Genomic DNA, 19,516 nt, shown 5'->3' with positions numbered 1-19,516 from the left:
TAATTGATGGATGGAACTGAGAATACCTAAAATGATCAGTCTTCTTTTTTTGAGACAGTCTCACTATGTCTCCCTTGGTAGAGTGCCATGGCATCACAGCTCACAGCAACCTGAAACTCTTGGGCTTAAGTGATTCTCTTGTTTCAGCCTCCCAAGTAGCTGGGACTATAGGCACCCACCACAACACCCAGCTATTTTTTTTGTTGCAGTTGTCGTTGTTTAGCTGGCGCGGGCCGGATTTGAACCCGCCAGCCTGAGTATATGTGGCAGGCGCCCTACCCACTGAGCTACGGGTGCCAGAAATTTTTTTTAATAAAGAAAGGATTTTGAATATTATCGGTTGCCTTTTGCATCCCCCAAGGTGATATTTTTCTTTTTGATCTTATTCATATGATTATAGTAATAAATTTCCTAAAACCATTCTGCTATCCCCTGAACGTACACCATCTAAAAATGCTGCATTTTTACTATACTTCTAGATTTAATATTTTCTTTAGAAGTTAGTCTCTAAGATCTTAAGATTAGATTTTAGTTTTCATTGTTGGATATTTGCCTTTAACGTGACATATCAAGCCCTTTTACTTTCTTCATAGATATAAGTTCATGCTACAAAATTTGTGTAATATTTTATTTTGGAAAGTAATAAGGGCTTACATCATTAAAATAACTATAGGGTTTGCTATAGCCATTATAAATGTTTTATTCTTTAAAAAAGTGGTTTTCTAGTTTTAATAAGAAAGATTTAAAAAGCTGCTTGACTATTTCTATATAATTAAAATATTTAATCTTAATAAAATGAAAAATAAATTATCTTATATAAATATAGGAAATTCAGTTCAATATTATCATATTGGTTTTCTTTTTTTTTTTTTTTTTTGTAGAGACAGAGTCTCACTTTATGGCCCTCGGTAGAGTGCTGTGGCCTCGCACAGCTCACAGCAACCTCCAACTCCTGGGCTTAAGTGATTCTCTTGCCTCAGGCTCCTAAGTAGCTGGGACTACAGGCGCCTGCCACAATGCCTGGCTATTTTTTGGTTGCAATTTGGCCGGGGCCGGGTTTGAACCCGCCACCCTCGGTATATGGGGCTGGCGCTTTACTGACTGAGCCACAGGCGCCGCCCATCATATTGGTTTAATAGGTATTTTTTATTAAATGGTAAGAACGCAACCTGAGTTCTACCCTCTTAAAATTTTAAGTATAAATTCAGTCTTGGTGACTATAGGCACAGTGTGTATAGCAGGTCTCTAGGCTTACTCATCTTGTATAACAGTTATGTTTTTTGGTTTAAAAAAATTAGATCTTGAATTTACTTGATCTGTTCCTTAATGTTTTTGTTTACATGAATTTCCATGTAAGTTCTACCATAGTGGAGCAAAATGTTACCAAGGAGACAACTGTAAATTTTCCCATGATGATCTGACTAAAGAAACAAAGAAACTTTTGGATAAAGTGAGTAGTATTTCATTACTTTGATTATTTGCTAGGTCTCTCTGAAGATTCTTTGAGTTGAATTATATTTTATAAATCAGATGTTAATGAAACTGCTGAGAAATTGAGTATTTTTTTATTTTATCTTTTATTAATGTAATATATTAGAAAAATAGAAATAGTAGACTAGGAATTAGGACTCTTTTGTTCTTACACTTTTCTGCCATTATAAAATTAATTTGAGCAATATTCCTTATCTCTTTAAACCACATTCTTTTTATTAAAAATGAGAAGTTAGCTATCTCTGATCCATTTCAACTTTAATATTAATTTTCTACTGGCAAAACTAGTTTACTGAAGTTTTCACAGTTTTAATGTGAGGATGAGAACTTGTTTTGAAATACTAATCTTTGCCAATATTTTTAGGTGTTAAATGCTGATGAAGAACTTATAAATGAAGATGAACGAGAATTAGAAGAACTTAGAAAGCATGGCATAACTCCTCTTCCCAAACCACCTCCAGGAGTTGGGCTTCTGCCAACCCCTTCAGAGCATTTTCCCTTTTCTGATCCTGAAGACGATTTTCAGACAGATCTCTCTGATGATTTTAAGAAAATTCCATCTCTTTTTGAAATAGTTGTAAAACCTACTGTGGATTTAGCACATAAAATTGGAAAGAAGTAAGTGAAAACTTTCAAAATGACATCAGTATTTTCCCCTAAAAATTTGTATTAAGAAATTTACTCGTATTCTAAGTTAGTCAAGTCATTAAACTTAGGTAGAGAAAGTAGGTAATCTGGCAGGTGCTCAGATGGCTACTTCCCACTACATTTTTGGTCCCACCTCTGCTGCCTGCCATCAGTGCTTTTGTTTAGAATCCTTACACAGCTTCAGAAACTTTCAACACAGTAATGCTTAAGCACCCTGCCAGAGAGATGGATTTGGTATTCCTTCCACCTGATGATGAGGCCACCAGCATATTTGGTCCTTTTTGAAAAGCATTTCATTAGAGGAAAACCTCTGAGTAAACTGGATCCAGATTTTTCATGTTTTAATACCACCATTGCAGCCCCGCTGCTCATCCCCAAGTTCTTTGTGCCTTGGTCTCAACTCCCATGTTTATAGGTCTTTTAACTTTGACTGCTCAGTGAAGCAAGGAATTCTCAGCAAATGAGGAACAAGAAATCTGTAGCAAATATCACAATTAATATGGACCATTAAAAGTATTTCTGTTAGGCTGGGTGCAGTGGCTCACGCCTGCAATTCTAGCACTCTGGGAGGCCAAGGCGGGTGGATTGCTTGAGCTCACGTTCGAGACCAGCCTGAGCCAAAAGCGAGACCCTGTCTCTACTAAAAATAGAAAAACTGAGGCAAAAGGATCGTTTGAGCCCAAGAGTTGTAGGTTGCTGTGAGCTATGACACCACAGCACTCTACCCAGGGTGACAGCTTAAAGACTCTGTCTCAAAAAAAAGAAAAAGTATTTCTGTTAAAGTCAAGAAGATACGTTATTTCACTATTAGTATTTTGTAAATATTATATATCAGATCCTTTTTAGCAAAATAAAAGAAAGATATAAAACATGTAAAGATTAAAAGTAGAGCAGCAAACTCATTATTTGGACAGTCTCTTTCCCTCAATATACCTAAAGGAATCAATTAACAAAACTCTTAGAAATAATAATTAAATTAGTGAGATGTCCAGAAAGAAGAGCAACATTCAAAAACTAAAAGTCTTTGTATATGCTAGCAATAACCAATTACCAATTATAATATGAAAGAAATTCTCTGTTTATATAGTATTGTTCTAATTTTATTGTAAAAAAGTCTGTCTATACCTAGAAAAAGGACTAGGAAAGAACAAATCAAAAAATTTATATATGGGTGGTGGGATTAGAGGTGATTTTAGTATTTTTTTGTATTTTTCAAAATATCTATAATATTAATAAGTTTTAGAGCAGTTTAATAGTAACCAGCAAGGGAGCTAAAATGAAAACAAAAGGTATATGTGGTGTTTCTACCTAAAGATGGCACAGAATAAACTGCTTCTTAAGCGTATAGTTATTCTATTCTAATATAGAAAAACATACCTAACTAATATCTATTTAGAAGTGTTAATGTACTTGTTTGTCTCTTTTCTTTGAACTAATAAATATTATTTCTGTTTATAGGCCACCAGCATATTATAACAGTGCCTCACCTCCAGGACCACAGTTTCAGGGAAGCAGCCCTCAACATGTCTATAGTTCTGGGTCAAGCCCAGGTCCTGGACCTAATACATCTCAGGGACGCAGTAGTCCTGTGATGCACCCAGGCTCCCCTGGACATCACCCATGTTCAGGACCTCCTTGTCTACCAGTGGCGCAAAGCCCACCTTTGCCACCTGGTCCACCTGAAATCGTAGGCCCTCACAATCAAGCTGGAGTACTTGTTCAACTGGATACACCTTTGGCACTACCTAATATGGGTGGGGCTTACCAGTCTTCCGGCTTTCCAGGACACATGATGAAAGTACCCAGAGAAAATCACTGTTCTCCAGGTTCATCATACCAGCAAAGTCCTGGTGAAATGCAGCTCAATACCACTTACGAGTCTCTACAAAACCCAGCTGAGTTTTATGATAATTACTATTCACAGCACACTATACATAATTTTCAGCCACCCAGTACTTCTGGTGGTAAGTTTATCTTTTGAATAACTTGTTCCTAGTTTAAAGTATTTAAAGTTCTATTTAAAGCATGATAGGAATGTATGTTATAAATAAAACTAAAAGGTACAATTGACAAAATTGAAGCTTTAAAATATGTTTTCATCTTAGCCAAAATTTAAAACAATAGAACTTTTAATAACTTTAAGGTTATTATTTTGTGGTGGGGTGGGGGGCGGAACAGAGTCTCATTTGCTCTGGATAGAGTGCTATGGCTTCATAGCTCACAGCAGCCTCAAACTCTTGGGCTCAAATGGTCTTTTGTTTCAGCCTCCTGAGTAGTTGGGACTATAGGCGCCCCTACAATGCCCAGCTAGTTTTTCTATTTGTTTTTTTTTGTAGAGATGGGGTCTCATTTTGCTCAGGCTGGTCTCAGAACGCCTGAGTTCAGGCAATCTACTTGCCTCTGCCTCTGAGAGTGCTAGGATTATAGGCATGACTCCAGCCTATATATGTGTGTGTGTGTGGTGTTTTTTTTTTTTATTTTTTTTAAAGAGACAGAGTTTCACTTTATCGCCCTCGGTAGAGTGCCATGGCGTCACAGCTCACAGCAACCTCCAACTCCTGAGCTTAGGCGATTCTTTTGCCTCAGCCTCCCGAATAGCTGGGACTACAGGTGCCCGCTACAACGCCTAGCTATTTTTTTGTTGCAGTTTGGCTGCGGCCGGGTTTGAACCTGCCACCCTTGGTATATAGGGCCGGCACGCTACCCACTGAGCTACAGACACTGCCCTAAAACATATTTTTTTTATTTTTATTTTTTCTAAAAAATATTTTTAAGTACATAATAATTTGGTCATCCAATGTAATTATGAGAGCTTCCATTTATTATGACTGTGGTGGAGTTTGATGCTTACTCAGTGTCTGTCTCTCCTGTGTTATGCTTGTAGATGGGATGTGGCATGGTGAATTTGCCCAGCAGCAGCCTCCAGCTCTTCAAGACTCACCTAACTGTGGGAGTGGGTCTGACGCCAGCAGCAGCAGGACAGGCCATGGTCCTCTTCCTGCGCCAGGGCTTCTCCCTGCAGTGCAGAGAGCTCTTTTTGTCAGACTTACTCAGAGATACCAAGAAGACGAAGAACAAACCAGCACCCAACCTCATAGGGTACCAAGCAAAGAAGAAGGTGTGTTAGGTGTTATTAATAGCATCTTATTTGGGTAGATTAACATTTATTCCTCTGAACTATCTGTTCTATTTCAAGTTGACCTAGTATCCCTTATCTTCTTGAGATTGATTGTGGTTTCAGTGCTGTTAATTTTTTTCAGTGCAATTAATATTAATAATTAATTGCCTTTGCAGAAGGTCAGACTTAAAACAGTGAATAGATTCGAACCTAGTGTTCAAGGCCTAGGTGATCAAACTTGCAAGCAATTAAGCCCTTTTTTAAAGAAAAGAAATAGAACAGAAAAAAGATACCTTCTGCCTTGAGGGTTTTGACTTCTAGCCCAACATCAAAATGATTCAGTTATTAGAGAAAGTTTGGGGGCATGAAGCTGTATAATCAAGGTTCTGCCATATTCTTAAGAAATACTATTTTTAATATGAAAAGATGCTATGGAAACAGTATATTTACCTTAGGATTTTTTTTTATTGTTGGGGATTCATTGAGGGTATAAAGAACCAGATTATACTGATTGCATTCGTTAGGTAAAGTCTCTCTTATAATTGTGTTTACCTTAGAATTTTTGATATTGATAAGTATACAGCAATTAGTTAATTCATTTAAGGATGAGAGAAGTTTAAAGCATCTAGTTCTTGTGCTCACTTCAGCAGCTCATATACTAATGCATCCGATTCTTTTTATGAATTACAAAATTGACATTTGGCTACTCTTAAATATGAACTTTATGAATAACTATGTAAAACTAGGTAATACTAGGTAGCCACAAGCTATTTTTGCTATATTTTTAAAGAGGTAGAATTAACCTTATTTATCTAGTATCATAGGAGAGTCTTCCTCCCCTGATCCTATTTGGATACCCTTGATTGCCTTCTCTTGCCTAATTGCATAAGTTCTTTTCTTGCTCATACATTTGAGTTCTCTGTGGATTCTGGTTATCTACTAAGTGAATTTCCTGTATAATTTAAATGTACTTCTTTAAATCCCAAAATTTAATTTTATTTATTTATTATTTTTTTTATTAAATCATAGCTGTGTACAATAATGCATTCATGGGGTACAGTGTGCTGGTTTTATGTATAATTCGAAATACAACAAACTGTTTAACATAGCCTTCACCACACTTTCTTAATTATTGTGTTAAGACGTTTATACTCTACACTCAGTAAATTTGACATGTACCCTTGTAAAATGCTCCATAGGTGTGGTCCAACCAATTACCCTCCCTCCACCCATCCTTCTCCCTCCCCTCCTTTCTCCTCCCTTCCTTTCCCCTTCTTCTTTCCCCATTATCTTGGGCTGTAGTTGGGTTATAGCTTTCATATGGAAGTGTGGGTGATTATATATTGGTTTCATAGTAGAGCTGAGTACATTGGATACTTTTTCTTCTATTCTTGAGATACTTTACTAAGAAGAATATGTTCCAACTCCATTCATGTAAACATAAAAGAGGTAAAGTCTCCATCTTTTTTAAGGCTGCATAATATTCCATGATGTACATATACCACAATTTATTAATCCATTCGTGGGTAGATGGGCACTAGGGCACTTCTATAACTTATCAATTATGAATTGGTCTGCAGTAAATATCCTGGTGCAAATATCTTTGATATAAAGTAGTTTGGGGTCTTCTGGATATATACCTCATAGAGGAATTGCAGGATTGAACTGCAGGTCTATTTTTAGATCCCTAAGTGATCTCCAAACATCTTTCCAAAAGGAACATATTAGTTTGCATTCCCATCAGTGGTGCAGAAGTGGTCCTTTTTCTCCACATCCATACCAACATCTATAGTTTGGGGATTTTGTGATGTGGGCTAATCTTACTGGAGTTAGATGATATCTTAAGGTGGATTTGATTTGCATTTCTCTGATGATTAAGGATGATGATCAATTTTTCATGTGTCTGTAGGCCACGCGCCTATCTTCTTCAGAGAAGTTTCTATTCAAAGCTGCCCACACTGAGATGGGATCGCTTGTTCTTTTCTTGCTCATACATTTGAGTTCTCTGTGGATCTGGTTATCAGACCTTTGTCAGACATTACCTTCATAATCTCCCATTCTGAGGGCTGTCTGCTTGCTTTATGTACTATGTTCTTGGCTGTGCAGAAGCTTTTTAGTTTAATTAGGTCCCAGTAATGTATTTTTGGTGTTGCTTCGATTGCCCGCCTTATAAAATATTCTCTCATGCTGATTTCTTCAAGTGTTTTCCCTGCACTCTCTTCTAGTATTTTTATAGTTTCATGTCTTAAGTTTAAATCTTTTATCCAGTGAGAATCAATTTTTGTTAAAGGTGAAATGTGTGGGTCCAGTTTTAGTCTTCTATAGGTTGGCAGCCTGTTCACCCAGTACCATTTGTTAAATAGGGAATATTTCCCCCAGTTTATGTTTTTGATAGGCTTATCAAAGATCAAATGATGATAAGTATTTGGGTTCATCTCTTGATTCTCTATTCTGTTCCATACATCTACCTCCCTGTTTTTGTGCCAGAACCATGCTGTTTTGATCACTATAGATTAAAAGTATAGTCTGAAGTCTGGTAGTGTGATTCCTCCTGATTTATTTTTATTTCAATGTCTTGGCTATCGAGGTTTTTTCTGATTCCATATAAAATGGAGTATTATTTTTTCCAGATCTTTAAAGTATGACAGTGGTGTTTTTAATAGGGATTGCATTAAATATGTATATTGCGTTGGGTAGTATGGACATTTTAACAATGTTGATTCTTCCCACCCAAGAGCATGGTATGTTTTTCCATATGTTACCATCTTCAGCTATTTCTTTTCTCAGAGTTTCATAGTTCTCTTTATAGAGGTCTTTCACATCCTTTCTCAGGTAAACTCCCAGATATTTCATCTTCTTTGGCACTACTGTAAAAGGAATAGAGTCCTTGACTATATTTTCAGCTTGACTATTGTTGGTATATGTAAAGGCTACTGATTTGTTAGTATTGATTTTGTATCCTGAGATGCTGCTGTATTCCTTGATCACTTCTTAGAGTTTTGTAGTTGAGTCCCTGGGGTTTTCCAGATATACAATCATACCATCTGTGAAGAGTGAAAGTTTGATCTCCTCTGATCCTATTTGGATACCCTTGATCATCTTCTCTTGCCTAATTGCAATGACTAAGACTTCCATTACAATGTTAATGGAAGCAGTGAAGACAATGGGCAACCTTGCCTGGTTCCTGAGCTAAGTGGAAATATTTTCAGTTTTACTCTATTCAATACAATATTGGCTGTGGGTTTGCTGTAGATGACCTCTATCAGTTTAAGAAATGTCCCTTCTATGCCCATTTTCTTAAGTGTTCTGATCATAAAAGGATGCTGGATATTATCAAAAGCTTTTTCTGCATTGATTGAATCATATGGTCTTTTTTATTTTGTTTATGTGATGTATTATATTTACAGATTTACATATATTGAACCATCCTTGAGACCCTGGCATAAAACCTACTTGGTTATGGTATATAATTTGTTTGATGTGTTGCTGAATTCTGTGCTATGATCTTACTAAATATTTTTGCATCTGTATTCATTAAAGATATTTTCTTTTCTTGTTGGGTCTTTTCCTGGTGTGGGGATCAGGGTGATATTTACTTCATAGAATGTGTTGGGAAGTATTCCTTCTTTTTCTATGCTTTGGAAAAGGTTAAGTAATATAGGTACTAGTTCCTCTTTAAAGGTTTGGTAGAATTCTGATGCAAAGCCATCTGATCCCAGACTCTTCTTTTTTGGGAGAGTTCGTATAGTTGATGCTATTTCAATACTTGATAAAGGTCTGTTCAACATTTCCAGTTCTTTCTGGCTAAGTCTAGGAAGGTGGTGTGCTTCCAAGTATTGGTCAGTTTCTTTCAGATTTTCATATTTCTGAGAATAGAGTTTTTTATAATATTAAGAATTCTTTGAATTTCTGAGGTGTCTGTTGTTATTTCGCCTTTGTCATTTCTAATTGATGATATTAGGGATTTTAATTTTCTATTTTGGTTAGGCTAGCCAAAGGTTTATCAATTTTGTTAAACTTTTCAAAAAACCAACTTTCTGATTCATTGATCTTTTGAATAATTCTTTTGTTTTCGATTTCATTTAATTCTGCTCTAATTTTGGTTATTTCTTTTCTTCTGCTGGCTTTGGGGTTGGAATGTTCTTCCTTTTCCAGTTGTTTAAGATGTCCTATTAAGTTGTGGACTTCCTCTCTTTCTGCTCTTTTGAGGAAGGTTTTCAAAATTTAATTTTAAAAAACAACCACTTTAAAGCTAATCTTTCTGTAAAGCCTTACAGATTTTACATTTTCATTAAAAAGAAAATTAAACTTCTAGATAATATAAAATTTTATATTATAATATTGTATGTTGGTGATGTTCTGTGAAGATCATTTGTTCTATATACAGAAATGATCTTTTTTTTAGATGAGGGACCATTTAAAGAAATAATCTTTAACAGTTAGGATTTTTTGTTTGTGTTCATTTTTGTAAATGTTAATGCTTTTATGAATCTCATCTGTCCTTTGATAAAAAGCTTTAACTATCATTTTCTAATATCTATTTTCCATTGACCTATCTCTGCTCTTCTGCTTTCCTTCTGTTACTATATTTGCTCTTATTTTAAAAAGGATTTAAGAATGTTTATAAAATATACATTTTATAAACGGAAATAAAATAAGTATAGAAGCAACAAATACTATAGGAAACGAAATTATTATAGAAAAATATTTAATACAGCTGCAGCAGACAAAAGTAATCACAAGTCCAGAGCAAGGATTCCTTGATATTGAAGAGAATAAAACAGATCTAGTGTCTAGAAGTAGTTTTTCAGACTCATATCTGTTAAAACTTTTTGCCATTTGATATGCTATATGCTGTTTTAAAACCACATTCCACCCTAAATTCCAAAACTTGTTTTATAAGTACTGCTGTGTTCCAACTAAACCTGTAACACTAAAGTTTCATGTAGTAGAAACACATTCATGAGCAGTGAAATGGGGTAAAAATAAGAATATCTAGGATGTTCTATTTCTCTAAGATATTCTAAGATGAATATGCACACACATATTAATATATATCTGTATTCTGTGTTCTGGCAAGAACATGAAAAGTAGATACTTTGTGATCAATTCAGAGCCAAGCTGTATGTATTTTAATGGAGAAGAGAGAAAATCACCCTCCTGCATCTGTTAATTCCCTCTAGTCTGCTAGACAGAAGATACCTGATAGGTATGCTTCTTGAAATTGTATTTAACACACCAGAGTTAAATAGACTTTAGGAGGAAGGCCAAAAATGTCCTTATAAAGTTAAGAGTGCATAAATTTTAGGAAGTTATTTTGTTATTTTTAAATTTAATTTTTGAATAGTTGATAAACTCACATGGGTCAAACATCTAAAATTATCATAAAGTGTGAATGACAAGTCTCTATCCCATTCCTCATTTACTCAGTTTCCATTGTGCCCTTAATCATCATTTATAGTGTTTTGTTTTCTCTCCATCCGTCTTGATAAATCCAGAGTTGTGAAGTTTAAAGAATGCTTGAGTTGAAGATTCCAAAACCATTTTAGAATGTGTCTTTCCAACTGTACTTTCCCTTCTCCTTCACTACTGTCATACGTACCACACACACATCTCAATTTCTTTTGGCCAGTTGGAATGAAAGGTCCTGATTTTTCTCTCACTGGAAGGACCTTACACTTATTCTAATATTGTACCTCTTCCTTTATTGAGTATAATGATTGAATTGGTAATTGTCTTACCACATCTTGTTCCAGTATTAAAACCTGGCATTTCTGTCATGCATTTTCTTGAAGTTAGACTACACTTACTTTAGAAATACACAGTATGCACTTTTTAATTTTAATAATTAAGGCCAAATATAAATACTTCATTCTTTACAATAAGTTTTTGTCTGCATTTAGATGATACAGTTAACTGGTATTCCAGTAGTGAAGAAGAAGAAGGAAGCAGCGTCAAGTCAATACTGAAAACGTTACAGAGACAAACAGAATCTTTACGAAGTCAGCAACAACCTTCCACAGAACTCGGCACTCCTACTGATCCAAGACTTGCTAAAGAGAAAAGTAAAGGAAATCAAGTGGTTGACCCTAGACTTAGGACTATCCCAAGGCATGACATTAAAAAACCTTCTGAGTCTGCTCCCCTGGATCTTAGACTTGCATGGGATCCCAGGAAATTAAGAGGGAATGGAAGTAGTCATGTAGGCTCTTCTGTTGGTGGGGCAAAGTTTGATTTACATCACACAAATGCTGGAACTAATGCGAAACACAAAAGAGGAGATGATGATGATGAAGATACAGAAAGAGAACTGAGAGAAAAAGCTTTTATAATACCTTTGGATGCTCCACCTGGTATAATGCTCCAGGATCCGAGGTCACAACTGAGACAGTTCAGTCACATTAAAATGGACATTATCCTAACCAAACCTAATTTTGCAAAACACATTGTGTGGGCTCCAGAAGACTTACTTCCAGTACCTTTACCTAAACCTGATCCAGTATCTTCAATCAATTTACCTCTGCCCCCGCTTATAGCTGACCAGAGGCTTAACAGGTTATGGAATACAAAAAGTGAGCTTCATCAACATACAGTGGCTATTGATCCAAAATTAGCAACTAAAGCCAAAATTAACACAACAAACAGAGAAGCCTACCTAGAACAGTTTGGAGACCTACATAGTTCAGGAAGTAAATTAGGAGATCCTAGGCTGCAAAAAAATTTTGACCCCAGACTTCACAGACAACCCAATACAGAGTCTCACCAAATGGTTATGAAGGATTCACATACATCAAAGGCCACCCCTCAGTTAGCCAGATCAAACCCTGGTTCATCACAGTCCTCGGGGGCAGGAGCTAGCAACTCTGGTCCTGGGGCTCTGCCCCCATATGTCCCTAAACTCTTGTCTTCAGCTGGCCTTCCACTGGGAACTTCAAGCTCAGTTCTTGGTGGTATTAGTTTGTATGACCCTAGGGATCATAGTTCATCATCTACATCAGAGCTTGCCACAGTTTCTTTAGGAGAAAATGCAGAGAACCAGAAAAAAAGTATTAGTTTAAAAAATAGTGACAAAAATGAGCCTTCTCCTGAAGAAACAATCCTGCCACAGAAAACTACTCCAAACATGGAAGTCACTGTTGATGGGCCAGCTGACCCGCAGGCAGATCTTCTCAGGAGTTCTGGTAAGGTTCAGGTCCCAGCAGTGCACAGTCTTCCTATTCAGGCGTTAACAGGCTTAATTAGACCCCAGTACAGCGATCCCAGGCAATCAAGGCAGCCAGGACAGGTGAGCCCAACACCAGATGATGATACCAGTAGAGAAACAGATGATAAGTCTCTGAAAGAGGTTTTTAAAACTTTTGATCCAACTGCTTCACCATTTTGTTAGCTATTGTGTAAGTAAGCAATTCTTTCCACTCTTGTGACTGTTGCAGTCCTCTGCTGTTTTGTAACTGGTTTACCTCTATAGTTTATTTATTTTTAAATTATAAATACGTTTCAGCTGCTAGTATCAGAACCACATGAAATTATAGCCTCTAAAACCTGTGGTATTTTATATAATATTTTTATAACTTTAAGAGACTGTAGGAATTGACATAAAAACGTATCATGTTCATTTCCATTACATATTTATTGTAAATAAATCATCATGAACTCAACACTCTGCCTGAATATATACCAGTGGTCTTTCATAATCAATGTTTAGATAAATTATTGCCACTTTTATATGGTTGTTTAGTTTCAAGCAATATGATGTACATTACTTTTGAGAAACAGTATTTTGACTAGGACCCCTCTTATTTGTCAGCACAGAAGTAATATGTAATGCTAATTGCTGATTAAAATGTAAAATGAAGTAAAGAAAACATTTTAAAATCACAATTAGCAGAGCAGTTCATGTTTAAGGGCATCACTTTATTAGTACTGGCAATATTATTTGTGTAAATGAAGCATTGAATGTCTTATCTTTTAGAAGTATTTTATTGTATACTGTATCATAGAAGTTGGAGGTACATAAGTAGAATGTTTTGCTAAAGTAAAAAATTCCCAAGTTCTCCAACATAACTTTTTAAATTTAATTTTTCATATGAAATAGTTATGAATTACTGCTGTGTTACATTGTGATGTTTATGTATTTCAGTGTTTTTGTCTTTGGCAGCATAATTTATACTACTTTACAATGACGTAGCTGCAATAATTGTGTTCATCATGACTTTGATAATTTTTAATGAAATTTTGAAAAGATCCAGTGAAAGTCTGTAGTGATTATTACATTGATAATGTTTTAAATGTCTAGGTTCTATATTTTTTCTTAAATAGCAAGAAAACACAGAGATTACAAAGTCAACTGTATTTGGCTACCAATAAAGAATCTCTTTCAGATCTCACCTGACTGGTGTTCTGTAACAGAAGGGATTATTACCTTGTGTTTTAAGTATTTAATTTTCTAATATTTTGGAAGTCTTCTAAATTGATTAGAAATTGTATTTTATGGAAATAACTTGTATTCATCCTTGTGTATTTATTGCAGTATATAAATGTGTTATATATATACACATATATAATTTATAACTGAAACTAAGTATTACACTGATCTTGAACTGGAGGCATAGGAAATGTTTTCTGGTAATAACCCAAGTAAGAAACTTGAAAAGGAGTATTTTATTATAAAATATAATGAAAATAGGTAATAAAAAACTGTCCTGAGATGAAATAGCTATACTTGGGAAGTGATTTTTAAAATACACAGCAAAATATTTCTGTGGGAACCTAACATTCAGATAGCAAATGGTTAATTAATAATGCAATCCTTTCTGTTCACTTCCTTTTGCCTTTTCTTGCTCCTTTTCTGCACTAAAACAGTGCTGTAATTAAGTGAATAAGAATTCTTCCCATTTAAGAAGGTTATTGTATTCTAAGTGGAAGGACTCAAGGGAATGTAAAGTCTTAGTTTTTATACTTTACTTACATTTATCTGAAATGGCTTTGGATAACATTTTTGGGTTAAAAAGTGCAATTTAAAGCCAGCCTCCATAAAAAGTATTTTCTGATTTACTGTCCAAACTAACTGTAGTTAATTGAAAAGTCAATCAAATGGATTAAATTGACAGAAAAACATGTATATTTCAAAGTATAATTTACTCTTTTGTCAAGATAAAATCAGTTAAATCGCCGAATTTTAATAATTGAAAATTTTAGCGATTCATTTATTCATGTAGTTTGTAATTATGTCGTGTCAAATAATGCCATTTACATTTTAAACATACAAAAAAGATAATTTGGTTTGTTAAAGATCAAAATAGAATCTAAATTCTTGACAGGAGATGTTTTTATTATTGAAAGAGATGTTAAAAGATTGGAAAGTAAGGTTTAAACGTTATTAATGAAAATTACATAATTATTATTTGTTTATTAAGTGTTCTTCCTGTTATATCAGCTAGTGCCCTAGAGGCTATTTTACAAGAAAGTTTGGACTTAGTTTCAAATTTGACAATATATTTTATATAAAAATATTTTATTTATGTTTAAAATAATGATTTTTGTTTATCATGCAGATTTTTTTATTGGGATAACATATCCTATCAACATAGATAAATTTCTATATTCTTATTTTTTCCTGTTTTCTCACAAAAATTGAATAGCCATTTTCCCCTCAACAAATAGGTCTTAAGGTGAATTGGTATTTTTAGAATTCATGTAATTTGATTTACACTATTCCAGAAAAGTAAGTGTATGACCCTTTTAGAAGCTACACATTTAGAGATAACAGAAATAACTTGTATCTTAAAAGAGTCTGGATAGGCTCATCAGTTGAGATGTAACTTAACTATTTATACTGGTTTACAATAGAAGTTTTATGCCTGTTTATTTTTATGTTGAATAGAGTGGGATTTATCAGGGTGTTGAATTGGAATGCCTAGAAGATCATAATAATTTAGATTAAGCAACTTTCTCATATCTTGGTTAGGACCTGAACTTTGAAAACTAATCAAATGTTGGAGTGATTTCAAACTCTTTTTTTTTTTCTTTTTTTTGAGACAGAGTGTCATTATGTCACTTTGGGTAGAGTGCTGTAGCATCACAGCTCACAGCAACCTCAAACTCTTGTGCTTAAGCGATTCTCCTGCCTCAGCCTCCCAAGTAGCCAGGACTACAGGCGCTGGCCACAACGCCCAGCCACTTTTTTTGTTTGTTTTGGTTGCTGTTGTCATTGTTGTTCAGCAGGCCCGGGCCAGGCTCAAACCCTCCAGCTTTGGCATATGTGGCCAACGCCCCACTCACTGAGCCACAGGTGCCAAGCCGATTTCAAAACTCTTTTTCAACAATTGAGTCTGTGTCTGTATGGATCCTTGTGTTTCCCAGCTGACTATTCCACTCCCTAGAAACAGGCTGCACCCAAAACAGCCTAATTGTGAAATGATATCTGCCTAGGTTTCTATTAGTTTTTTAATTTGCCATGGGACTTTAATAATAGTATTCCTTCCTAGTCCTACTTATTTTAAGAGTAGGAGAATAGCTGAGTATTACAGAAATCCTGTATGAACTTTAATTTTGCTGAAATTAATTAGAGAAAGAGGGATGGGGAACTTACAAGGGCTGGAAATTTAAAGACGATGAATTCATGTTTTTGTTCCAAATTGATTTCTAGGCAGCTTATCTCAATATCTCCTTATCTATGAAATTGTGTTAATTTCTATTGATCACAGATTTGATGTAAGGAGTGAGTTATTTTTATAGTGTCTGTAAATATATAATTGCTTTATAACTTAATGAACATAATCATTATGCTCTCATGAGGGTGCATCAAATTGTACAAATTAGAAAATAATATTATATGGTTTGTGTGGTTTAGCAATTTTATGAAATTTCAGAGACGATGTACATTGAGGGCACAACAGTAGAATTGCTTGAGCTATTGTTTTAATGAATATTAAACCCATCAAGTTAGCAATTTCCTTAAATAGTTGTGTGTCAGAAAGACACAGGACTTTCCTACCTTACAGCTATATAGATTTGTGATGTCCCTTCAAGATCTGACTTCTCTTCCCATTTAATACATGTTGGATATCGATAGAAGGTTAAAAATGCCACAGTCCACATTAAATCACAGCATGTGTGGGCACAGTGGCCAACCATTCAATATAAGAGCCATTGGCCCTTAGAAACAAGAGGTATATTTACTCCTACCCCTTAGTACATATTTCTGCAGGCATGTGACATTGAAGGCTTGCTGAATGACGGCTTGCTTGAGAAAAGTATCATTTGTATTTATTTAATGGCAACTAGAAGTGAGATCTTCCAGGGGCTATAAAAATCTTTCTATTTGTAGGACACAGAATCCTATGGTGGGGATGTTTTCCCTGAGTTCACCCTTCTGTGCTGAAGGCTACACCTCAGAGGGCTGGTCTGTGCTGAAGGGTCTGTGGTATGCAGTCCACAGATGGGATCCCCATAATCTTCAATTAATTAGAATTTCCACAAATTTCCAAATTAAAGTGCTGTAATTATTCTTATCAGAAATGGTTTGGCAGTACTTGATAATATTATGTTCAAAATTAAGTCCAGTAGAATATATAAAGCATTTGTAAGCTATAATTAGTTTAAGTAAGACTTAGTTTAGGAAATCTAAGCTTTGACATGTGAAACCAAACAAAGACTGAGTGTTTAAAGCTGTTTTCCTCCCTTAGATGGTATTATTTAGCATTATGTAATGCCTTTCCCCCAAGAAGTGTAGTGTGATTTGCAGAATGAGTTTCAGTGGCTACTAATCACTTTATTACTGAAGTTTTTGTGAGAGTAGTTTTTTTAAATCAGCAATATCTGCCAATTATAACAAAGCCCAAATTAACCTGTCTTTCTTAAAAAGGATTCAGACCTAAAAAGGGACTTTAGGTTAATGTGAACATAGTACACGTGTTTCATTTCTTAGAAATTAGAATTTCTAATTTAAAAAAAAGAAAAAGCACATTTTAGCCATGGTATATGCTTTTGGAGGCAAGACCCATACGTATCTCCTAATCTTTATATTTCTCTATAGCAACAAGACTAGTTGTAGGCATGCAATAGGTGCTTTGGTAACTACTGTTGATTGCTTCCTGACATTCATCCAAATGTAGGTTTTATAGGTGCTATCGTCTGGTAGAACAGATGAAGCAGAAGCATTCCACTATCCTGTTAGGAAGAGTGCAACTTATTGATTATACCTCTTTCAGTAGACACAGTGAGCCTGCCTGCTTTTTTTGTGCCTACTTCTACTCCCAAGCAATGTGAAGGCAGAGTTATGGCAACTTTACTTAGGGACTAAATGTTTCTACAATAATTTATAACTCTTAAGAGTCCTCCAGACTTATAAGATAGCTCTACTTCATGGTGGAAGTTTGGATAGATCTTTAATGTATTCCTGTTGATCTATGAAAGATTCTTTCTGTAACCAGAAAGGGAACTGCAGAGAGTCATATATTTTTATTTTTAAATATGTTTCTCTAATTTATTCCTTCCTGTTTCCCTCAAAATAGCCAAAATGGTGAATTCACTAATCAATAGCATTTAAAATTCCTTTTATTCTAACATGATGAATAGTAATTTCTTCTTAATGATTTGATTCTAATTTTAGATCTTGTATCTGGTCTTTAAATGTTCTCTATTATCCTTTGGAATAGAATAATTATGTGCTATTGATAGCAAAATTATTGTGGGCATAAAAATATCTGTTTCTTAACCTCAAGTAAGACTGAGTTCTTAGAATAATATAGCATTGTTTATTCTTGGGTCTCTTCTTTTTTAAACTTACAGTTTATAAGACAAATGTGAATAAACAGCTAATGATAGCATTTTAGAAAAAAATCATTCACACTTCTTCGCTCATTACTGATTTTAATACCTTCACAAGGTATTTAGTAATAAAATTTGCATTAGCTAATGTTTTATCAGAGGTCTGATATATAATTTATTATAAAGGAATTAAATACATAGAGGCCAATTTTTAAAAAAACTAACCATGTTGTTCCCAAATCTTCATTACCACCCAACATCTTAGTGTTACTTGTCAATGATCTACTATACATTTTATATACTTTTTAAATAAAGAAGGTGAAAAATGATAAACTAACCATTATTACAGGAAAGAGGTTTTAGTCCCACTCTATTTTATAGGTATGTGCCCTCTAAGTGTTTGATAGGGAGGTCAAATAAGACACAAAAATATCTTTTCAAGAGGTAGAATGATACTTCCTTATTAAAGTGACAATCAAGAAAGAGTCATTTGTGTACTTACTTGCCAAAGTTCAAAAAATTTTTTACATTGTTTACCTTAAACCTGCTGCCCCATCCACCCAGGATTCAGAAAGGTCTCAGCCTAGACCAGGGCTCCAGGGCCCAGGTCATCTTGCTTTTTAGTCCAGGACTTCTGCTGGCATGTGTGCCCCAGGATGATGTGCAGTGTGGGTGCATGGGTGAGCACACTGTATGTGTATGTGGTGCTGGTGGTGGTGGGTTGTCTGGACTTATGATGGCCCATTTTCTATCAGATCTTCAAATACCAATCTGTGGGCTGAAATCTAGGTTACATCTATTCTGTATGAAGTGTTTGGTTTGTTCCCATCTTTCCAGTGATTTTTTTCAGTTCCCCAAACTGTATGTAAAATGCTGGGGAAATGCTGCCTTGACTAGTTCACTATGGAAGGTTTTGGTAGACACCAATTTAGTAGATTAAATAAATTGTTAAAACTACTGTCTGTTCAAAACAATACCAGCAAGGGGTATACTTTGCTGAATTGATAAATTATTCTATTAAGGACTAACAAATCACTTGGTAAAATCAGGAATATCTTTTTGCCCCTTCTTATATACTAATAAAATTTGCAAGTTGCATTCTGTTGTTCTGAGTTTCTGTAATTTTTTTCTGATATCTTTCTATTGTCTGAATTTAAATAAAAATGTTTCTGATAATATCTAGCAGTTTGATGCTTTGCTTTAATGTCTTCAGCATTTAAAGACACACTGTAGGGGAGCCATGTGCACATATACAAGCTTGTGAATGGAACCCATCCCTGGCCTCCCTGAAAGAAGGGGATAACTATCAGTAAACTGCCCTTTCATTTATCTTTAGCACACAGAGATTGTGCTTCGCTTAGCTACATAGATTAACAGCATTTAAAGCCCTGTTTCCTGATATTGCCTTCACTCCAGGAAGTGTCTCTTACATTAGCTTAAATTAACTTTCTATTAAAAGTGTGAGAAGTTGCTAGCAATGTACTGCTT

General features: G+C 35.0%; 1 protein-coding gene across 1 annotated transcript in view; it reads left to right on the top strand.

Annotated features, from left to right (window-relative positions):
• The window catches only part of ZC3H6 (zinc finger CCCH-type containing 6), a 75,706-nt gene extending 56,502 nt beyond the window's left edge, over positions 1 to 19,204 (top strand). The window contains exons 8-12 of the mRNA XM_053588604.1: positions 1,343 to 1,450; positions 1,856 to 2,109; positions 3,598 to 4,103; positions 5,024 to 5,257; positions 11,161 to 19,204. Of these exons, the coding sequence (XP_053444579.1) occupies positions 1,343 to 1,450; positions 1,856 to 2,109; positions 3,598 to 4,103; positions 5,024 to 5,257; positions 11,161 to 12,644 (2,586 nt within the window). The 3' untranslated portion in view covers positions 12,645 to 19,204. The remainder of the gene's footprint in view (positions 1 to 1,342; positions 1,451 to 1,855; positions 2,110 to 3,597; positions 4,104 to 5,023; positions 5,258 to 11,160) is intronic.
• The last annotated feature ends 312 nt before the right edge of the window (positions 19,205 to 19,516 follow it).

The sequence above is a fragment of the Nycticebus coucang genome, chromosome 4 (assembly GCF_027406575.1).
Source record: "Nycticebus coucang isolate mNycCou1 chromosome 4, mNycCou1.pri, whole genome shotgun sequence".
NCBI classification, from domain to species: domain Eukaryota; kingdom Metazoa; phylum Chordata; class Mammalia; order Primates; family Lorisidae; genus Nycticebus; species Nycticebus coucang.
The sequence above is the reverse complement of the archived record's forward strand: the minus strand, read 5'-3'. Positions and strand labels throughout refer to the sequence as shown.